The following is a 20,242-nucleotide window of genomic DNA, read 5'->3' as shown; positions in this document are numbered from 1 at the left end:
TCCCTTATTGTCCCAAAACCTCTGTTTTTATCTTGGTAAGAAATGTTGGGCTCTTCCCCCTGGCTGGAGCAACTTTCAATGGGATGCAGTAATTTTATCAGTCACACAGTGGGACTCAATGGGCCATTAGCAGACAATGACTCCCTGGAGGAAGGATGGGGTGTGAAAGGATAAAGAACAATGCCTTGCCTGGTTTCTATGGATGGCCCATTAGCAAATTATCTGCCATTGAGATAAGGATCACTGTCCCCACCCTCAACAGATGGTGATAGAACAGATACCTTTTATCACACTCTGTATTGTAACATGTGGCTTATAATCAGGTGCGGCTTATGTATGGACAAAAACAAAAAAGTTGCTGAAACCCAGAAGTGCGGCTTATAATCAGTGTGGCTTATAATCGTGAAATTACTGTAAGTAATTTAATCTATTTAAAGACTGACCAATATGCTAAAAACATTTAACTAAAAAAAAATACATTATTTCACAAACACTGGCTCTGATAAACTAAGAAGTGAACCTGGAAAACTTTAAAAGGATTAAAATTAGAAGAAAATTGAATATTTTGATGTAAATTTAGGAATCTACGTACATACTTAGAATGAAGTTATGATGCAGCTGGTAAAATCAGACCTAAATGTGTGTGTAACATTTTAGGGGAGAGGCCTTTCTGAGGGACAGTGACTTACACTGAGTATCCATACCACAAAGCTGACATCTGAGTAAATTGGATCTTAATAATCTTTTAAGAGTCATGTTGATTAGGGAAAGTTGGTGGGGACTTGAAGAAAGCAAATATAACTAGGGTGAGAAGAGTGAGAAGAAGGAGGAGGATCTGAGAAGCTAGAGGCTGGTCACCTTTTCTTTGATCTCTGTGGAAGTGCTACAGCAATTCCTCTTGGAAACCATGATCAAACATATGAAGGATAAGTAGATGATTGGGAATAGTCAGCATGCATTTACACAGGGCAAACCAGGCTTGACAGCCTTTTATCATGCGATGAATGTCTTAGAGGACAAGGGTAGGAGGGTGGTTGCTGGTTATCCTGCCTCTAGTGAGGTTTTACAAGTTCTTTCCCAGCACATCCTCATAGACAAAATGATGGAATGAGTAAATGGATGGTGGATTGAAACTTGTCAGAACTGCCAGACTAAACTGTATTTAGCAGCATGAAGTCCAGCCCAGACTGGAATCTCGTCACTAGTTTTGTGCCCCTAGGCTGGTCCTGGAGCCAGTACAGTTTAACCTCTTTGTTTAATAGTCTGGGTGATTTATGCAGAGCATACCCTCGACAAGTGTGCTGATGCCACAAAACAGGGAGAAGTGGTGATACATCAGAGGGGTGTGCTGCCATCCACATGGAATTTAACAGGCTGGACAGATGGTCTGACAGGAACCTCATGAAGTTCAGCAAGGGGTAAGGCAGTGTTGTCCACCCAGAAGAAAACAGCCCCACTGGAATAGACTTACCATCTACAAAGGATCATTGTAGGAAAGGCCCTGGGATCCTGATGGAATCCAAGGGAGCATGAGCCAGCAACGTGTCCTTGCAGCAAAGGTCACCAGCCTTCTAGGCTGTGTTAGGAAAAGGGCTGCCAGCAGGTGGGAGATGACCTCTCTCTGCTCAGCACTGGTGAGATACATCTGGAGTGCTTCATCCAATTCTGGGTTCCCCAAGACAAGAGGGACATGGACATTGTAGAGAAAGTCAACCAAGAGCCAGAAAATACAGGCAATGGCAGTTAAACTAAGATAAAGCCTTTTGTTTTCCTGTGGGGATGGTCAAGCATTTTAACAGGTTACCCTGAGAACTTAGGGATCCTTCATCCTTGGAGGTAACTTGAAACTCAGATATGGCCCTGAGCAACCTGTTCCAGTTGAATCTGCTGTGCCAGGGGTTGGACTCCGTGATCTCCTCCAGTGCTTTGCTACCTCAATCCTTTAATGGATAAATTGAGATAATAATGTAATAGAACTTACATTCCATTCTAAAGGATCCTGAAGGATCCACCATAGGGTGGACAGTCATTTTTTTCTGTGACTTTTTATAGAGGGTTTGGAGGGGCAGGTTGTGTCTTGTGTTTTGCTTTTTTCATACAGAAGAAGGACTTAGCCTGGATTTATTTTGTCATTGCTTTCCTTTGGAGTGGATGCAATGCCATTTGAGGTAGCTGGGGAAACAGTGCCTTGAGCTTGCTGGCACTGAATACTTCAGATCCATCTCATTATCTCTGGACAGTCACTTGATCACATTATGGAAGATCTGGCCATGAGCTTCAGTTGTCTGTGAGCTGGCAGGGGCTTCACCCACACATTGCTGGTTAGCTGAAGAAACCAATCAAAGTAAATGATAACACTTCTGTGACAGCCTCTTTTTTCTTCCTCACCCTTCAGTTTATATAACCTGTGAAATGAAGCACTTGAGGACAATACAAATAGCTGTATCACTCATTTGCCTTCTAAAGGTTCATTCCTATTTCCCTTTTCATGCCAGCCTGTGCATTTAATTTCAGATAAGAACTTTTGTCCTTTCTTCAATGCTCTTTTCCCTTTGGAGAAGCTGTATCTAAAAACTGAAAAATTAGCCTCACTGATTGCTTTAAAACATTTCTATATTTTCTCCTTTTTTATTGTACCTGTTGGTATATATTTCACTGGTTTTTTCCTGCTCGACAAGTGCCTGTATAAGTTTTTTAAATGTTTCGTATGTGTCTGATAAGCTCCTTTTTTGAAGGTGCTATCATTTTGCCCTGTATGCAAAAATAAAATCAATCCCTGACTACATTAACCTTGGTATTGTCTTAATGATAATGGCTAACTGAAAGGTCATTGCAAAATCACATCACAAGAAAAACAAGACTCATAGGGGTTTTTTTTTTTCATGTTAGAGCAGGGAAAAAAATATCTTTTACTGACTTGGTAGTTTTCTATATTTTAGTGAGATTTTCAGAGTTTTAATTTTATTTTTGGTTTAGATGCCTTGTTGCACTTTCAGTTTAAGGTAACGTGGTTTTTTTTTTATTTTACAGCAAATGTAAGTGGTCTGATTCTGTATTCACTGCATTGTCCTATGGGACTGTGGCAAAGTCAGATTTGCTGAACACAAAATTTTTCCGTATTTCAATTAGATGAGTTTGACTTGTGTCCCTTCTAACCCCATATAGTCATCCTTTCCTTACATTTCCATAAAAAGCAACGCAGACTCACATTTTAAAAATTGTCTTTGGTAATTGTTTGACGTGGAGTCATGACAAAGTATTTTAGTAATTGGGAGTAGGAAGGGAGAGAGACAACCAAACAATTTTCCTGCCTGTGTTGAAAGGAGAGATTTAATGGGTAAATTATGAAGTCTTTGGTTGTGAGAATAGTTGCGGACTCATTTCAGTAAGAGTTCTGATACTGGCTTTGTAAGACATGCTCGTGGTTGCTGGAAATCTTCTTGGTGAATTTCAGGAAGAATTAAAAACATAGGTGGGCTTGTGTTCCTCAGAAGCAATTGAAATTTCTAAAATTAATTACTACCTCTCATGTTGTTTCCTTACCAGTTCAAGAAACACTTACGTGAAGCTAATATTATTGGTAATTTCCAAGTAAGTTTTGCAACTTTAAATCAAGTTGAATGAATAGCATAGAGTTGAAGCATGGCTTTTATATTTGTGTTATTTTATGTCTGGATCTTTCCCAAGAGTTATAATAGTAGTATAATGAGAGAATTTTGTATACGTATGTAAACTACCTCTGCATTTTTCTGTCTAACTTTATTTCATTAGGTATTTTGAAAAGTAACACTTTTTTATGGTAAAGTATGACCTACTTCAAAATGCTTTGTCCTTCCTGCTGGTTATCATTATGGTTTTATTAGAATAACTCTAAGCAGTCCTGGTCTGAAAAGATTAATGGTCTGCATTGCTTATTGATCAGATATTCTGCTTTTGAACTGTGAAATTGCTACAAGGACACTTCCTTATGGGTCACTGGGAAGTACCAACTTCTGTTCTTCTGCTGAAGATAAATCAATATATATCAGACTGTGTGGCAGGAGGTAAAATAAAGATAACTTAGCTTTAGGTGTATATATTAGGGCCTTACATCCACAATTTCCTGTTTTTAATTTTATTAGTCTTATTATATTTTTTTAAGATGCTGAGAGCATCTGCAGGTCCAGCTGAGTTATCAGCAATACATCTTCACTAACAATTGTGGCTTTACACCAAAAGTACATTTGGCTTAAAAAGACCAGTCAACCCATTGGTGTCCATAGGGATGGATGGTTGTTAGTTGAACTGAAAAAGAACTACCAAAAAACCCCCACCCAAACCAGTCTAGCTGGTGATATTTGAGTGGCGAAACAGGCATTTTTGCCCCCAAAGACATAGAGATGCTTAGCGCCACTGATTTTTATTGTTTTAAGAGGGATGTTGCACATGAGAAAGAAGTGTTCTTGAAATTGGCAGGGGGTGAATTTTAGTTAGCAGACTTTGGGTTTGTAAATGTTAACTCTTTGTTAGTGATTTCATCACAGTCAGAGGGCAGACCCCTTACCTTACACTGGAATAAAATTCTGACCATTCAACTGGCTTGAGTATGTGATGATGATGATGATATATTATTATTATTATTATTATTATTATTATTATTATTATTATTATTATTATTATTTATTTTGCTCACACACAGATAGCTTGCCTTTTTTGGAGTCCCCTCTTTCAAGCTGAAATCCAAACCAATCTCTGAAGAGTACCAGCTTTTTTTTTTTGCCTTCTTGGGAAGATTTAAACCTTTCATGAGTTATCATATCAGAGCCTACATAAAGACAGGATAGTGATAGCTTGTACAATCTCTAATTTTCTCATTGCAACTTTAAATAATATTGTAGTTTAATAATACTTGTGGTTAATATTGCAAGTATTATTTTATTAACTAATATTTTAGTAATGATAACTATTATTTTATTAATAACTATTTTAATCCCATTGCTTATCCTAGATTTTAGCAAAATACCAGGGCTGAAGGAGTTAAGTATACCTCAGTGTTAAAAAAAATGCCTCATGTATTCATCTGGCAATAGATACACAGTACTGGAGACGTTTGATACTCATACCACCTCCATAAAGTAGTGAAGGATGGAGTTTTAAGATATAATGTTGCTATTAAGCCTTTCCAGTATTGGAATACTCAGTGTCTCCAATAAGAAAAGTGATGAACTGTGAGCATAAACAGGTTAATTTAATCTGACCTGATTTCAGAAGTGTCCCCTTATTGCTTTATGGATAATAATTTTTCATTATATTTGTCTTTTCAAAATCATTATCTGTAAGTCTCAGTTATCCATTTATTTAATCAGTTCTCTGAGTGTATATTCAGAGTTTTAATGTTCTCTGGAGTTCTTTTTGTAAACAGTATCAGCAGAGGAGACTGTGCCTCTGATGCAAGTCAGGTAGCAAGGCCACTGATCAGTCCTGCCTCCAATTCGTGTGAAACACGTCTTGCCAGACAAAGCATCTGCCTGTTTGGAGGGTGGTTCTGTAGCCTTGCGAATCCAGAGTGAATTGAAGTCTAGACTCCGTCATTTTTCCAGGCTGTTGGGAAGGGTTAAATAGCAAATCAGACATACCTAAGATAGAGCAGAGGTAGTGCTGAAGCAAGGATGCTGTTACTGGTTTGTGCATTGGGAAGAAAGCTGTAATAGCAGCAGCAGCAGCAGCAGCAATAACAACAGCAGCAGCAGCGGCAGCAGCAAGAGACCTTCAGAAAGCCGGGGTTGCAGTAGTCTGAGATATAAAGATCCTGTTATGTCTCTGTCTCTGCTAAGTTCAGAATGGTTCCTACAAACCTTACGCCACGTGTAGTAAAGGATGTACAGGAATATGGAATTTGCTTTGTAATAACTGGATGCTGAGGAAATAAAGACATGCCTCTGGATTTTTGTTGTTGGTTTTTGGTTTTCTCCTGCCTTTCTTTTTAAATCATTGGAAGCAGAAGAGATTGATTTACTCAGAGAAAGTAAGTTTCATCTGTCTTCATGAGAATTTAAAGGGATAGTTTTTGAGCTGAAGGGTGACCGTTTTGCTACCTGTTCCCTTGCACCTGGGACTGAAAAGTGAAGAGAAATGGACAGTGTCTCAGAGGAGACAGGAATGACCGAGGCTCGGTGAAAGCACACACTGATTGTTGTCTGCTGTCCTCTTCATGCAGTGCTGTGGGCTGGTGCACCGACGGCGAGTACGGGTTTCCTATGTAAGTTTGCATTTGTATTAGAATGATGCTGACTTGTGTGTTCCACTCCTGATAGATTAGATGTGTGGTATGACTGAGGCAGGTATTTTAATGCATAGCTGAATGACTGACCAGCACTAAGTACCTGTGAAGTAAGTTTTTACAGCCCAGACACAAGGATCTTTTTAACAGGTATGAGTCTTGCCATCTATTTTCTTGTAACTTGTTCATATTCTCAAGGATGTGGTTTTTTTGTTGTTTGGTTTAGTTTTTTTTTAATGAAATGTAGTATTAAAAGACTGGAAGCCTGACCATTCTGACTTCTTTTAAATTGTGTATTTATTCTGGCTAGTAGCCTCTGTGTAAGTGGACTCATTAGGAAAGGACATATCTACTTATCCATATATGATAACTGAAAATCAATTAAAGTTATAAGCAATTATCGCCTGGGAACAAAAGTTATTGGAAAGACCTTGAGGAAACATTTAAATTATCTTGTGAAATATTTCTTTTGCAAAAGAGCAGTTAGTACAGTGGCAGAAGTACAGTGGCCTGATGTTTTGCATGGTGCATTTGCCTTCCAGAACAGGGAGTTTCCATACTCAGGTATGATATGACTGCTCTGTCTTGCAAAATGGCTGTCTCCAATAAATTCCAAGGAAGGCCAGCACCAAAGCTTAAGTATTAGTAATGAAAAAGATCAGAAATATATCTGAACTATACTCAGCTGACATGATTACCCTCAAGCAATTAATTTATGTTTTAACATTCCTCTTGTATTTCTCTGTTCAGTTGTCAGACAGGATAAAAAACAGGAGGTTGCAATCATCAGGATAAACTGCAAATTGAAATTGCTGACCATTAGAAACAAGAAGCTTTTAGCTTGTTGCACAAGAAAAGAGCAAAGGTATCAGGAGGTATAGATCTGTTGTCAGAATTACTGTGGGTTTCTCTGTGTCATAGAAAGGTCTTTTAGAAATACTTAAAAAATGATTACAGAGCAAGCAAGGTCATAAATAGATGCAATCTAAGTAAAAGTTTGTGTAGGGGATTGATGGAGACCACTGAATTATTAAAAAACTATAAGTCTGTCCTTCAGAATAAATTTCATAGATGTAAACAACTTGAAATGTAAGTGTGGTCATAATTGTTTTGCACAAAGCTAATTTGACTTTGGGTGTATTTTGTTCTCACTGTTGCAACAGTTGATACTGTAAGGAGCAGGCAGAAGTATGGAGCATCAGATGAGATAAAGGAAAGAACTTAAACAGTACTCTATTTTGTATAAATGATGCAAAACACAATATATAATTACTTTTAACAGTCAATTCAATATAAAATCAAAACTTGGACATCACTTATTCAGATACTTAATAATATTCCCACAATTGTACAGAAGTTGAAATACAAATACATTGAGAACACTTCTTGTTAGCTCCTCCATGTCAGTGGAGTTTAGGGTGTATGATAATAATGACCTCTTGAGATGCATCACCCACCCTTCCTTTTCTCCTTGTTACTGTTATTTAGCAGTAGCACCAACCACTCTGTATAATATTATCTAGACAGAATCCCATTAACTCCATCATTTCTTCATGTTTGTGGATAATAGAGAGAAAGGTGCTTAGTGGATGTTTTATAAAGTAGTAAAGTTTGTACCTATTTTGTATAAAGGGTATTGTGTAAAGCTGATGGACCTCATGGTATTCTGAATATCTCACTAACTGTTTACAAAGGAGAAGGTTGTTCAGTCTTAGTTAGGACAAGTGAAATGAAGTTTGCCCTTGATCTTTTTGGTCTGAATGCTATTACGTGAAAGATGACCGTGTTCTTAAATAACTTAATTACAATGAAAATCTTCTCTGTTGTTTGAATCCTTGATTATCCAAACCCCTTATTATTAATTTTTTTTTGGCACTCCCTATGGCATTGGACTAATTGAGGTTGTACTGTGTGATTCTTTTGGGATGAAAGCACTGAAATTAAAGTGAGCCTGGATATGACCCTTTTTATTAATGCATGACTCACTGGGGAAAAACATTAGACTTTTATTCTGGGTTATTAGTTTACAGTTCTGAAGTTGCTTATGATTTGTATTTGTAAATGATCTTGGAAGTTTGGGGGGTTTTTTTGGTTTTTTGTGGGGGTGGAGTTTAAGGTACTGTGCTTTATGTAACTGAAACATATGACCAAACCTAGCTGACTGCTGTGTGCCAGCAATACAGCTCATTCTGGTCTGGATCCTAAAATTTGTGCAAATTTTAGGCATAATCAGTCCCTTTGGTGATGTTTTGGGTCTGGAGTAGACCACTACCCTTAGTACACAGGCTCCCATTGTTTCTTTAGAGGAGCAGCATTGTTGGTAGAGAAGATATTTGTATTCATATGTTGCTCCTTTCTGTGATCTCCTGCATTTTGGTCTGTCTTGCACAGATTTGTCCTGCATGTGTGTGCTGGGATGAAACTGGAGGCCTTGATGGGATGTATCCATCTTTACCTTCTCTCCAGGTTTTGCAGCTAATGAGCGTTGTGCAGACCACACAATGTTAACAAAATTAAATCTGGTTCAGGCATTCTTGCTTGGCTTGCCTGATCGTTGATTCTTCTTTCATCCTGGCACCATGTAATGCCTGAATCCACAAAATTTCCACTCTTACTCTTCTGTGGTTTTTTGGATGGGTCATCAGGGTGATGGGGGCATAAGGTATCATTTAATGCAATTTTTTTAACATGATGTGGAATAATCTGCAGCTTCTAATGGAAGCATCATATGGACATGATGACTGCATGCTAACACTCAATTCCAGAAATTTTTATGGCAAAAGATGGAGATAATTCCAAGTAGTATCTTCACCTTATTCCACCAGTCATGTCTGTGAGATAGGGTCATGCCATTTGTCAAATAGCATCTATTTGGAGTAGTATGGAGGAACAGCTGAGTGAAGTCCTTCCAGTGAATAATCTCATATCTTTCTGGAAGTGAAGTTCCAAACATTAATACCAATTATGTATTTCCTATAAATGTTTTCACAATTCTTACTGCCTTGCATGGTATGGAACATCTAAAAGCACTGGAACCTGAAGACTGACCATTTTATTTCTTTTTCGAACTTTAGTTCAATCTGTCCACTGTTGGTTCAGCCTTGAGGAGTACAGTAATTTCACAATTATAAGCCGCACCATTTTGAATAAAATTTTGCTCCCACCCAGGAAATGCGGCTTACACTCGGGAGCAGCTAATAGGTGAAAAATCTTCTGAAATTTCCAACCCTGGAAGTGCCAACCAGGGTGCCGAGCTGAGCATCTACCAGTAAAACCCGGGATTGCGCGACTGTTACAGATTGGTTAATGTGTTGTACAGCGGGTGGAGGCGGGCTCCGTGCCGGCAACGTGGGGTGGGGGGGGAGGGGAGGCGAGAGATCTGTGCTACCATCCCCACGGCTTGAGGGGGAGACGGGGGCTCTGTGCTGCCATCCCCGTGGCCCGGGACAGAGGCAGGGGCCTCCGTGCTGCCATCCCCACTGCCTGGGGGGGAAGCGGGGGGCTCCCACCCCTGGCTACCATCGCAGGAGCAGGCAGGCTCCACCCCCGCCTGCTGCCGCAGGAGCAGGGGGACTCCTTCCCCTCCTGCCGCTGCCGCCGTGGGTGCTGGTGGGCTCCATCCCCACCTGCCACCATGGGGCAACGCCGGGCCGGGGCGAGCGAGCACGGCCGCAACAGTGGCCAGCCCTGAGCGGCCCCGCCGAGTGGCCGCTCCGAGCTGGGCCACCCGGCCCCGTCAGCAGCCCCGAGCGGGCCGAGCCCGCATGGCCCGAGCCAAGCCAGCAAACTCTGCGATCCTGGGATTCTGTTACTATTTGGCAACTGTGTTGCACGCGGGTCCTCGCTGCAAATGACAGAGCGGCTTATAATCAGATGCAGCTTATGTATGGACAAAGAACGAAATGCTGCCAACACCCGGAGATGCGGTTTATAGTCAGTGCAGCTTGTAATCGTGAAATTACTGTAGTTGCCATCAGATGGAAGTCACTCAGAAATCTTGTAGGTTCTCCAACTCTCTGTTCTCCCTGGAAGAGTCTGGAAGTGAAGGCTGTTTGAACACAGAGTCCAAGATAATCCCAGAGTCTGCATATTTCTGAGCACAGCAATTCTGTCAGTTATTTGCCTGACCGTATGTGTGCTGCCTTCTCTTACTGCTGCAAGTGGTCTCATTTGGTGTGGTTCAAGCTGCCAACTAAACTGGAAAAATTGGTTTTATGGCAAAGTAATAGGGTTGATTGAACTTTACAATCCAAGGCAAGTGGGATCAAGGAGGAGGGTCTATATAGTTTCTTGAAAGAGTGTTCAAATTCTTGTGTGTTGAAGGGACCAAATCCTTATCTGGAAGGCATCTACTGGAGCATACAGATGGTACAGTAATTTCATGATTATAAGCAGCACCATTTTGACTAAAATTTTGGTCCGAACCGGAAGTGCAGCTTATAATCAGGTGCGGCTTATATATGGACAAAGAATGAAAAGTTGCTGTTTTAGTTTGGAGGACAGGTGTCTGCTGAGAAAGGCAGGAGCTTCTCTTTGAAATGGAGAATGTAAACCCCCTCCCTCCAAATTATTATAATTTTGAAATCAAGGGGCTTTCAGGTAAAGATATGGGAATTAGGAATAACAGATCTTTACTAGAAAAATTAGAATAGAAATACAGTACTACAAAGAAACAAACTCCAAACCCTGACAAAGTCAGAGTACAACCTGACACCCCGTCAGGCAGGGTGTTGGTAGCAGTCCCATTAAATGGTTGTTGCAGTCCTCCTGCAGTGACAGATGTGATTCAGTTGGAGCAGTGCTCCTGTACAAGGTGCAGTTTCCCTCCGGAGGTCCAGTGGTGATGTGGAGAAATCCGGTTTCCCTCTGGAGTCCAGTGGAGAAAGGGGCTCCCTTAGTGTCCCAAAACCTCTGTTTTTATTTTGGTAAGAAATGTTGGGCTCTTTCCCCCTGGTTGGAGCAATTTCCAGTGGGATGAAGTAATTTTATCAGTCACACAATGGGACTCAATGGGTCATTAGCAGAAAATGACTTGCTGGAGGAAGGATGGGTTGTGAAAAGATAAAGAACAATGCCCTGCCTGGTTTCAATGGATGGCCCATTAGTAGAATATCTGCCGTTGAGATAAGGATCACTGCCCCCACCCTCAACAGATGGTGATAGAATAGATACCTTTTATCACACTCTGTATTGTAACCCAAGAGAGTTGCTGACACCCGGGCATGCGGCTTATAATCAGATGCGGTTTATAATCATGAAATCACTGTAATTTCAAGCCCCTTGAGCATCCCAATGTACTGCAGATCCCATGCTTTCTCAGAATGTAGGTGTGTTTGCAGAGTTCGTATTCATTGCTATTTTTACAGCTATGTAAACAAGGAGTAGGTGAGTGTGTCCAGGAAGGACCAACACACAATAATCTGGATAGGTAAGTCATTGGTTGGAATCCTTTGTACTTAAGATAATAGCTTAAAATTTTTAGCTGTCTGGATTTCCAAATACTGAATTTAATACTGATTTGTTTAAAAACTTGAGGTTGATTTTCTGAATTTTTTTTAGGATTTTTATTTTTTGGTTCTTTTTTAGAATTATCGAGTTGCACTTTTGTTTTTACACTTTTGTTTATGTGGAAGGACTGTTCAGAATAAGTCTGAGCTGATGTTTTAAATATTTTTCTCAGATATATAACTAATTTGATAAAGCATCGAGATGATATCTGGAAGGCAAATATTCATTACTCTGACTCTGGCTTTAATCTTAACAAAGGACTATTATAATTTGATATATATATACATTAAAGGAAAAAAAAAAGAAACTTTAAAAATGCATTCCAAAAGAATATAAACTTTATTTGAACATTAGCAGTGAAATTTATGGTATGACTTGTCCTGTGTGTTTTAGTTTAATGTGATTAAAGGACCTTGGTATGGTTTTGTTTCAAGATGCTTATTTTCTAATGGTGGGGACTGTAATTGGAGAGCTTTCTGCCTGCAGCAGTGAGTGGGCTCCAGACAGCAGGCTTTTTGTGCCTGTGTCTGGAGGATATTTCAGACCTCCTGAGGGAATGTTCTCCTTTTGGTGTTGTTAGATTTGTGCTGGGGTTTTTTTTCCTGTTCCTTTTGAGACCATAATCTTTTCTATCTATCACTTAATAATGTTTCTCGCCAGATCATTCTTTATCATAGGAGATGCTGTCCTTTTTTCTTTGTTTCTTCCACTTACCATCTTCCTCTCTCTTCTTCATTGATGATTTCTACTTTTTTTTTTCTGGATAGAGTTACTATTTTTACTCTTCTCCACCATGCTTCTCATTTTGACCTGTAGATTCTTGCTTTGCATTTGAAAACTTCTTTTGCTTCTGTTGACATTAGTCTCAGCCCAGGATGGCACCTGCCAGGGCTATTTCTGTGACCCCCCTAATACTCCTGTGCCATCAGCTCTACTCTTGTATCTACCCCTTTTCTTCACTGCCACTTTTGTCAGTTTTAGTGGAAGTTTGAGCTCTTCACAAAAGCACAAGGAGAAGTTGCAGGCTAAGGCAGCTGTGGATAAACTGTTGTTAAACTGAAACTGAATTTACACCCATGATTCTCTTCCTTGTGTATTGTTGGCTGAAAAGCACACGCTGAGAAGGAAGAAAGAAAGTATAAACAAGTTGTGGTTTACTGATGAAGACATTTAAAGGAATTCTTTTAGCATAAAAAAGTTTTATTTATTTCTTAAGGGAACTGACTGGAAAAAGGAAAAGTCCTTTAACTTGTTTAAGTGACTGCACTGCCCTAAACACTGGGTGCCTCAGTACTGTTAGGAAGAAACTCATAATGTATGGATTTGGGGGATATTTTCTATATTTAGGTTGTCTCTAGGAAGTCCTTTTGCATTTTTTCTCTACTCTGTCTTATTTTTTGTTTTGGTAGTATGGGTAGAAGACAGTCAGTGAATAAAGTGGAATAAACCAATGTGGCAATATTTAAAGGGAAAGTGATTTGAACCAAGACTCTCTTAGTCATTGTATATCAACCAAACCAGGACTGCCAAACTTTGCACTGCCAAAATAAAAACTAATAAATTCACTTAATCTCTCGTACATCTCCTTCATTATGCTGGGGAGTAGTATTGAAGCTAAACTCTTTTGATTGCATCTCCAGTCGTTTCAAGTGAAATGTCACACATTTGTTCCAATTGTTTTCCCTTTACCATCATTAAGTGACCATAGCTTTGTTGTTGTTGCTGTTGTTTTTGTGCTCTTTGGCTTCATTTAAAAGATTTTATAGCATGGATTTTGGACTACAAAGCCTCTGTTTTCTTGTCTCCCTTATTTAAAATTCTTGCTGCATTTCCTAGGTACAACCTTAGAATTTAATTAACTAGCAAAAGGGGCTTATTTTGAAAAATAATCCTACATTTAGGAGAATTAAATGGAACATTTGCATCTCATTGTGCATTCTGAAGTAAAACTATATAGCAATATGGCTGATGGATAAAATACTGACAAAATCTGCAATAAGGACCTACTATCATTCCTTTTTCAGTCTATGTATAATGTAACTGCTTGAGTAATGGATTTAAAATATATAAAATTTCAAGGAAGCAGCAGTATCAATATTTTAATTTTGTACTGAAGTGAAGAATTAGAGAACCCCATTTTCATTATTTTTCACTACCCTCGTCTCTTAAGACTGAGTTCATATTTCCTTTAGTAATTCTATCCCTATTTCACTGTTGCTTAAATGAAGCATTATTTTGTTATTCCTTGCTGATTTGGGTATATCAAAGTAGTGGCATTATTTGTGTTATTTCTGGCAAGAAAAGCTCAGATGTGTGGAACCAACTGGCTTCCCTTGTGAACTCCTCTTCCTCCATCAGTAGCACTCTTGACTTGAATGTTATACATATTTTAATGTCAGAGCTTTCCGAAGCTGTGTTTAGATAAGGTGTTTTTAAAAAGACTTTGTGTTTTCTGAAACCTGTGATATATTACTGAAAATAAGTTGCAAATTTTCAACAAACTGTCCACTTTAGTGACTGGATGGTCTGTGATTAGTGTACTGGAGATAGTAGATGGGAATTGGGATTTGTAACCTCTGTCTCCAAGCTCACCAGTGATTCATCCTGTGACTGTGAAAATGCCACATGGATAGAAGCCTGGGCCATTTCCTTTCCATTAAACTTCAGGAGAATCCTGCTGCACAAGTATGTGTGCAGAAGTATAATATTTTGTTACAAAACCTGAAAAAAGGAGTATTTGTTAAAAATAAATACTTAAAACTAGCTAACTAACCCATTTTCACACTTAATTTCTTTTTAGCTTTATCTCCTTTACCTTTTCTCCCACTGCATACACAGTGAACTTTGCCATCCTCACTTGGTAAAATCCTCATTTTGGTAAAACTGTTCTCCTTTGTTCGTAGTATTTCATTGGTTTGGTTCTTTTGTTCTTTCCTGAATATATTTTTTTCCTTTCAGTGGTTGCTTTTTCTTTCTGTTTTTCTTGAGTACAGTGTCTTTGAGTACAATACTTACCCACTTCAATGGTGGAGGAAAAATTCAAGTATTCTTGGCAATTTTAATGCATTTTCTGATGAGTTGCCATTCTATAACAATTTTATGAGTGTGAAGTCATGAAAGATTAACTGGCTGTCTTACAATACTAATTGAGTCCCCTGAATTCTCTATGGAAGAATGCCATGCTTAATGTCTTTCCTACTATCTTTGTACTAAACCAAGGTGGCAAAATTAGTAACTTGGTAATAGGGAAATGAGAGGAAGATAAAAGAACACTTTTAGGTTTGAATGGAAAAGACAGATTCATGAAGTGCTGAACATAGCAAGAGTGCTTCACTGAGTAGAAACACTTCTGGAAAAAAACTTGTAATTATTCTGTTGTGATCAAACATCCCCATCCATCAGGAATGTTGAAAGAATACAGAAAAATTTTCTGAACAATGCTCTGATACAATTAAATCTTCTCAAAGATGTCAAGGGCAACAAAAAAAAAAAAACTTCTGCAGGTGTGTCGATGATAAAAGAAAAATGAGGGAAAATGTGGGACCTCTCCAGACAGAAACAGGAGACCTAGGTAGTTGGGACATGAAGACTGAAGTACACAATGGCTTTTTTATCTCATTCTTCATGGAAAAATGTTCCAACCACACCAGCTAAGTCACAGAAGGCAAAGGCAGAGACTGGAAAAATGTAAAACTGCTTGCTGTAGCAGATTAGATTTGAGACCATCTAAAGAACCTGAAGGTGGGCAAGTCCATGGGACCTGAGGAAATGCATTTATGGATCCTAGGGGAGCTTCCACGTGAAATGACCAAACCACTTTCAATCATATGTGGGAAGTTATGGCAGTCCAGAGGAGTTCCCATGGACTGGAAAAGGGGAAACCCAATTCTGTGTGTTATGGAACAAGGAAAATAAGGATATTATTGGTGACAGCTAACATGGCTTTACTAAGGACAAGTCATGCCTGACAGATTTGGTGTATTTCTACAACTTGATTACAGCATTGGTGGATGAGGCAAGTTGGTCAGAGCATGGTGCTAGTAACACCAAGGTTGTGGGTTCAGTCCCTGTACATGCCATTCACTCAGAGCTGGACTCAGTGATCCTTGTAGGTCCCTTCCAATGCAGAATATTCTGTGAATCTACCTGGACTTGTGCAAAACATTTGATGCAATCTGGCACAGCATCTTGGTCTCTAAACTGGGGAGTGATGGATCTGACACATGGATAGCTCATGGAATTGGCTCTCAAAGAACTGTGGTCAATGGGTCGGTGTCCAAGTGGTGACTAATGGTGAGTGAAATTCCCAAGGGGTTGGTTTTGGGACTGTTGCTGTTGAACATCTTTGTCAGCAGTATGGATGGTGGCACAAGGATCTCCCTCAGCAAGCTGGCTGACATCAACAAGCTATGTGGTGCACTCCCCACGCTGGAGGAAAGGAGTGACATCCATGTGGGAGGTGGGGCTGTGCCAGCCTCCTGAATTTCGATAACACCAAGTACAGGGTCCTGCACCTGGATCAGGACAATCCCAAGAGCAGATAAAAGCTGGACAGAGATTACTGTGAGTAGAATGAGAGCAACCCTGAGGAGAAAGACTTGATTCTTTGGACCTGAGAAGAAGGTGTTGGTAGATGAGAAGCTCCATATGACCCAACAATGTGCACTCCAGACCAGAAATCCTGAGTTGCATCATCAATAGAAGCAGATTGTCCAGATTATAGATGTTAATAATTCTGATGCTTACAACATTATAATTTCTGTCCAGTTAACCAAGAATGCAGTACACAGTTGTGTAAGAAACAGAGTATTCATGGAGCTATGGTAGCAGGTAGCAGGGCCTTTTTACTGAGTGCGCTTTAGTAATGGTTTATGCTTACTCTTTATTTAAAAACAGATAGCCATCAGGCATGAGTAGTTTTTGCACACTCTTCCTCTAGATGGAACCACTCTGCTGCTTCACTTGGATGAAATGCTATTTGTTTAACAGCTGAATAATCTATTGCAGAGTGCATTTGCAGTCATGCATCTATGTTCACGTGTCCATGTGTGGCTCGGAGGAATCTGTGTGGCATTAGAGCGTGATGCAAGAGAAGGAATGCTCCTGGGATTTGTGCTGCTTCTGGAAATAAATAATTTGAAGGCAGTGTTTGCACAATTTTATCTGTTACAGACTAATAAAAATTACTATCTTTATGGGAATAATGACCTATTTATTCTACAGCTGGTGAAATGCTTCATCTTGCCCATCATCTCTGTAAAATGTAATTCAGAGTTTATACCCAGACTGCTAGCAATAACACTTCCAATTTTTACATTTTATAATATTTTCTGGTTATGGGTTTGTGCACAGAATTTGGTTGACTATAGGAGACATTGATACCTCTATTTTCAGTAGAAACATCTTGCTTCATTTATTGCTTCTCTATTTCCATTTGTTACTTCCAGAAACTATCCCAGTCAAATATCTTTCTTATTCTTTGCCAACACTTTTCCCATATTTTCTGATCATGAGTTGTTTAGAAAGTTGTGAATTCAACTTTTCTAAGGTTCCACTGCTTTACCTGACTTAAAAATATTCTGTTTACCTCCTGTTTTTCCAACTACATGTATTATGTGAGCTACATGTATTACATAATATACTCTTCATATTGTTTTCATTTAATCATGAGCCACAGATTTTACTTAACACTGGATAGTTTACTATTTCTAAGAGCAGCCCTCTTTCTAAGGCTTTTTTTGCTGCAGGCCATGCAAAAGGTTCAGAAGATTATCTACCTAATCAGAATCAAACGTAGGGGAAGAAAAAAATGTTGTAATACAGTTAATTTAATGTGTTTTAGTCTTAATTTTCTCATGGAATACTGAAAGTGTGCTGAAAAAACATGACCCTATACAAAACCAGCATCAGTAAATAAATATAGGATGCTGGTTCTTGCTGCACAGCAGGTAAGGAAAGAAAGGTTTAGTCATGCAAGTCTTTAAGAATTTATCAGCAAAAATCTAATTGAGAGGTTAGAAATGAGATTAATTTAGATCACATTCATATGGAATAATAATAAGCTACTTGAACTTAAAGAATTAGAGACATGATAAAGAGAAATTTGCAGAGAATGTCAAAGAGAAGAAGTCACAGACCTCAGGAGTTTTGCCATGTGTACAGAAAAAGAACATGGAGAGGACTCACACTCATGGCACCTTCTTCTGTGGAGGAAATTGTTAATATTGTTGTGAACTACTGCACACGTTTGATTAGAGATACATGTTTAATTTCATTAAAGATACATGTTTGCATGTGTCTGAAGCCACAGTACTGTAATTCAAGTAAAAAGGGCAGCAGAATTTTCGATTAAACTATATTGTCTAATGATTCCTGGTAATTGTTCAAGTATTGTCATGTTTATCTTTTGAATTGTCATATTGCCATTATTTATTAATTTACTTGCATTGCAGTAATAGTCTTTCTTTACAAGGATTAACATGTTTGTGTAGTTTGCATATGAATTACAACATATACCTTAGGAGAGAACATGAGGTGCAACGGGTCACCGAGGGGCAGGAGAGATGAAAGAAATCTTATCCTGACTGAGGCAAAGAAGTGTGCATTAAACTGAGCAAGCCCATGAAATGATACCTTGTCTAAGAAGGAAATATTTCCATCTCTGAGGAGACAAAACAGGATTTGTTTTGAGAGGAAGACTAACCATAGAGTTCTGAATTTTGGGAGGAAATAAATTAATTCTCAGTGACAAGTGTTGAGGGAGAATTCAATGTTCAGGTTAATTATAAAATGCTAAATGCTTCACCAAAAACAGGTACTCAGTGGGAGTTACATCCTGAGGGTAAAGATATGCAGAAAGATGGAAAATGGAATAAAAACACAGGAACATGTGTGGAAAGGAAAGATTCAACTTCCTTACCTTTGCCTTTGTAAAAAATTTAACTGTTGACTGATTTTGAAGGTTTAAGGAAATATCTTTCTTTTTGTTTTAATTTTAAAGGGGCTTGTGTCAAGGGTTGGAAAACTTCTGGTAATAACATACCTCATCCAAGCCTATTGTGAGTAAAACAATTCATTCACTCTATCTTTTAAGAAATATTCTATTTGTCCAAAGTGTGTCCAGGGTGACCAATGGTAACAAGGTTTGCCCTGGAAAAGGGTGTCCTAGAGTCACATGAGTCTGTGTGTCCCACTCATTGGTGGGGGAACTGAGACAGCAGTTTCTATATGGGGCTCCAGTGAGCTTGCCAAGAAAACATTTTAAATCCCTTTCCCTTGTTGTGATCTATGATGATGCATTTTCCCATCCAGATGAGGTAGGATTTCTGAAAATTAAAAAGATTTAATGAACAAACAGCAACCAAAAAAACCCAACAAATTCCCCCCATGACACACACACATACACACATACACACACACAAAACCCCAAACCCAGAATTAATAAAGGCTTCCAAGGAAGGCTGGAGAATTGCACAGCAAATCTCTCCTGGTCTGAAATGCAGTGACCTGGCTCTGCCTTGCCATTGCCAAGCTCCTGCCAGCTGCAGTCACAAGACTTCCTGCAGGGGAGCCTTCTTCTAGGTGTGCATTTGAAAATGTGGTGTTTGTGCCAAATATTTTCCTTTTATTTTATACTTAATTTTGAAATTTCTTTGGATTTAAAGAGCCGAGACATCATGACATCATGTTTTCATGCTAGTACTGTTACTTACAGTGAAGGAGTTGACCCCAGTTACATTTCTAAGCTGGATAAAGTGATCTTTGTAAAATCTGAAGAAAAATGCTCAAGTTCTGTAGACTGAAATAAACCTCAGGCATGAATCAAAATAATTTTTTCTTCAAAGAGAGAAATAAAAAGGAGACAGAGCAGAGAAGATAAAAACTCTTTCCAGAAATAGTGATATTTACCTGTGCTACAGGCAGAGATCACAGAGGAGGTTTTTGTTCAGTGAACTCTGCAGTCACTCATGGCAGAGCTGTGGCTGGATTCAAAGGAAAAATCTCTTGTCTTGTGAAAAGCTTGCTCACAGTACCAGTTGTTATTGTGAAGCTGTGTCTCAGGAACACTGAACAGAAAGACTTTCTGAACTCTTAGAGAAATGTCATGATCATAGGCAGAAAAAGTTCCTTTTCTTAGATACTGTAAAGAAAAACCCAAAAAGAATAGTGTAGCTGTTTGGCATTAGGGAAGTCATACCTATTCTAGGAAAAAAAATGTATTCAGAGTACATGGATGGTAGATGAGACAGAAAAGGGGTTTATGACTACCGCAGTAAAATAAAAAAGTTGTTCAAGAACGGTTCAACCAGCTGGAAATAAAAAATTTGTAAAACTGCCAGAGTCAGTGAGACCCAAAGCAATTTGCTGATTGAATGATGATCACATGTGCATGTGCCTGTGGGTTCTGTTTCACTTCTGTACTTTCATGCTGTAAATTTAAAGCGTTTAAAGCTAAAAAGGGACAAATTAGACCAC

General features: G+C 38.9%; 1 protein-coding gene across 11 annotated transcripts in view; it reads left to right on the top strand.

Moving 5' to 3' along the window:
• The window catches only part of CACNB2 (calcium voltage-gated channel auxiliary subunit beta 2), a 261,106-nt gene that overhangs the window by 63,869 nt on the left and 176,995 nt on the right, over positions 1-20,242 (top strand). Inside the window, exon 1 of one of the 11 annotated variants that reach the window (XM_033067249.2) lies at positions 5,525-6,238. The exons of the other annotated variants lie outside the window; for them this stretch is intronic. Within the exon in view, the coding sequence (XP_032923140.1) occupies positions 6,191-6,238 (48 nt within the window). The 5' untranslated portion in view covers positions 5,525-6,190. Of the gene's footprint in view, positions 1-5,524; positions 6,239-20,242 lie in introns of those variants that run through there. 11 annotated transcript variants of the gene reach the window in all.

The sequence above is a fragment of the Catharus ustulatus genome, chromosome 1 (genome assembly GCF_009819885.2).
Source record: "Catharus ustulatus isolate bCatUst1 chromosome 1, bCatUst1.pri.v2, whole genome shotgun sequence".
Classification (NCBI taxonomy): domain Eukaryota; kingdom Metazoa; phylum Chordata; class Aves; order Passeriformes; family Turdidae; genus Catharus; species Catharus ustulatus.
The sequence above is the reverse complement of the archived record's forward strand: the minus strand, read 5'-3'. Positions and strand labels throughout refer to the sequence as shown.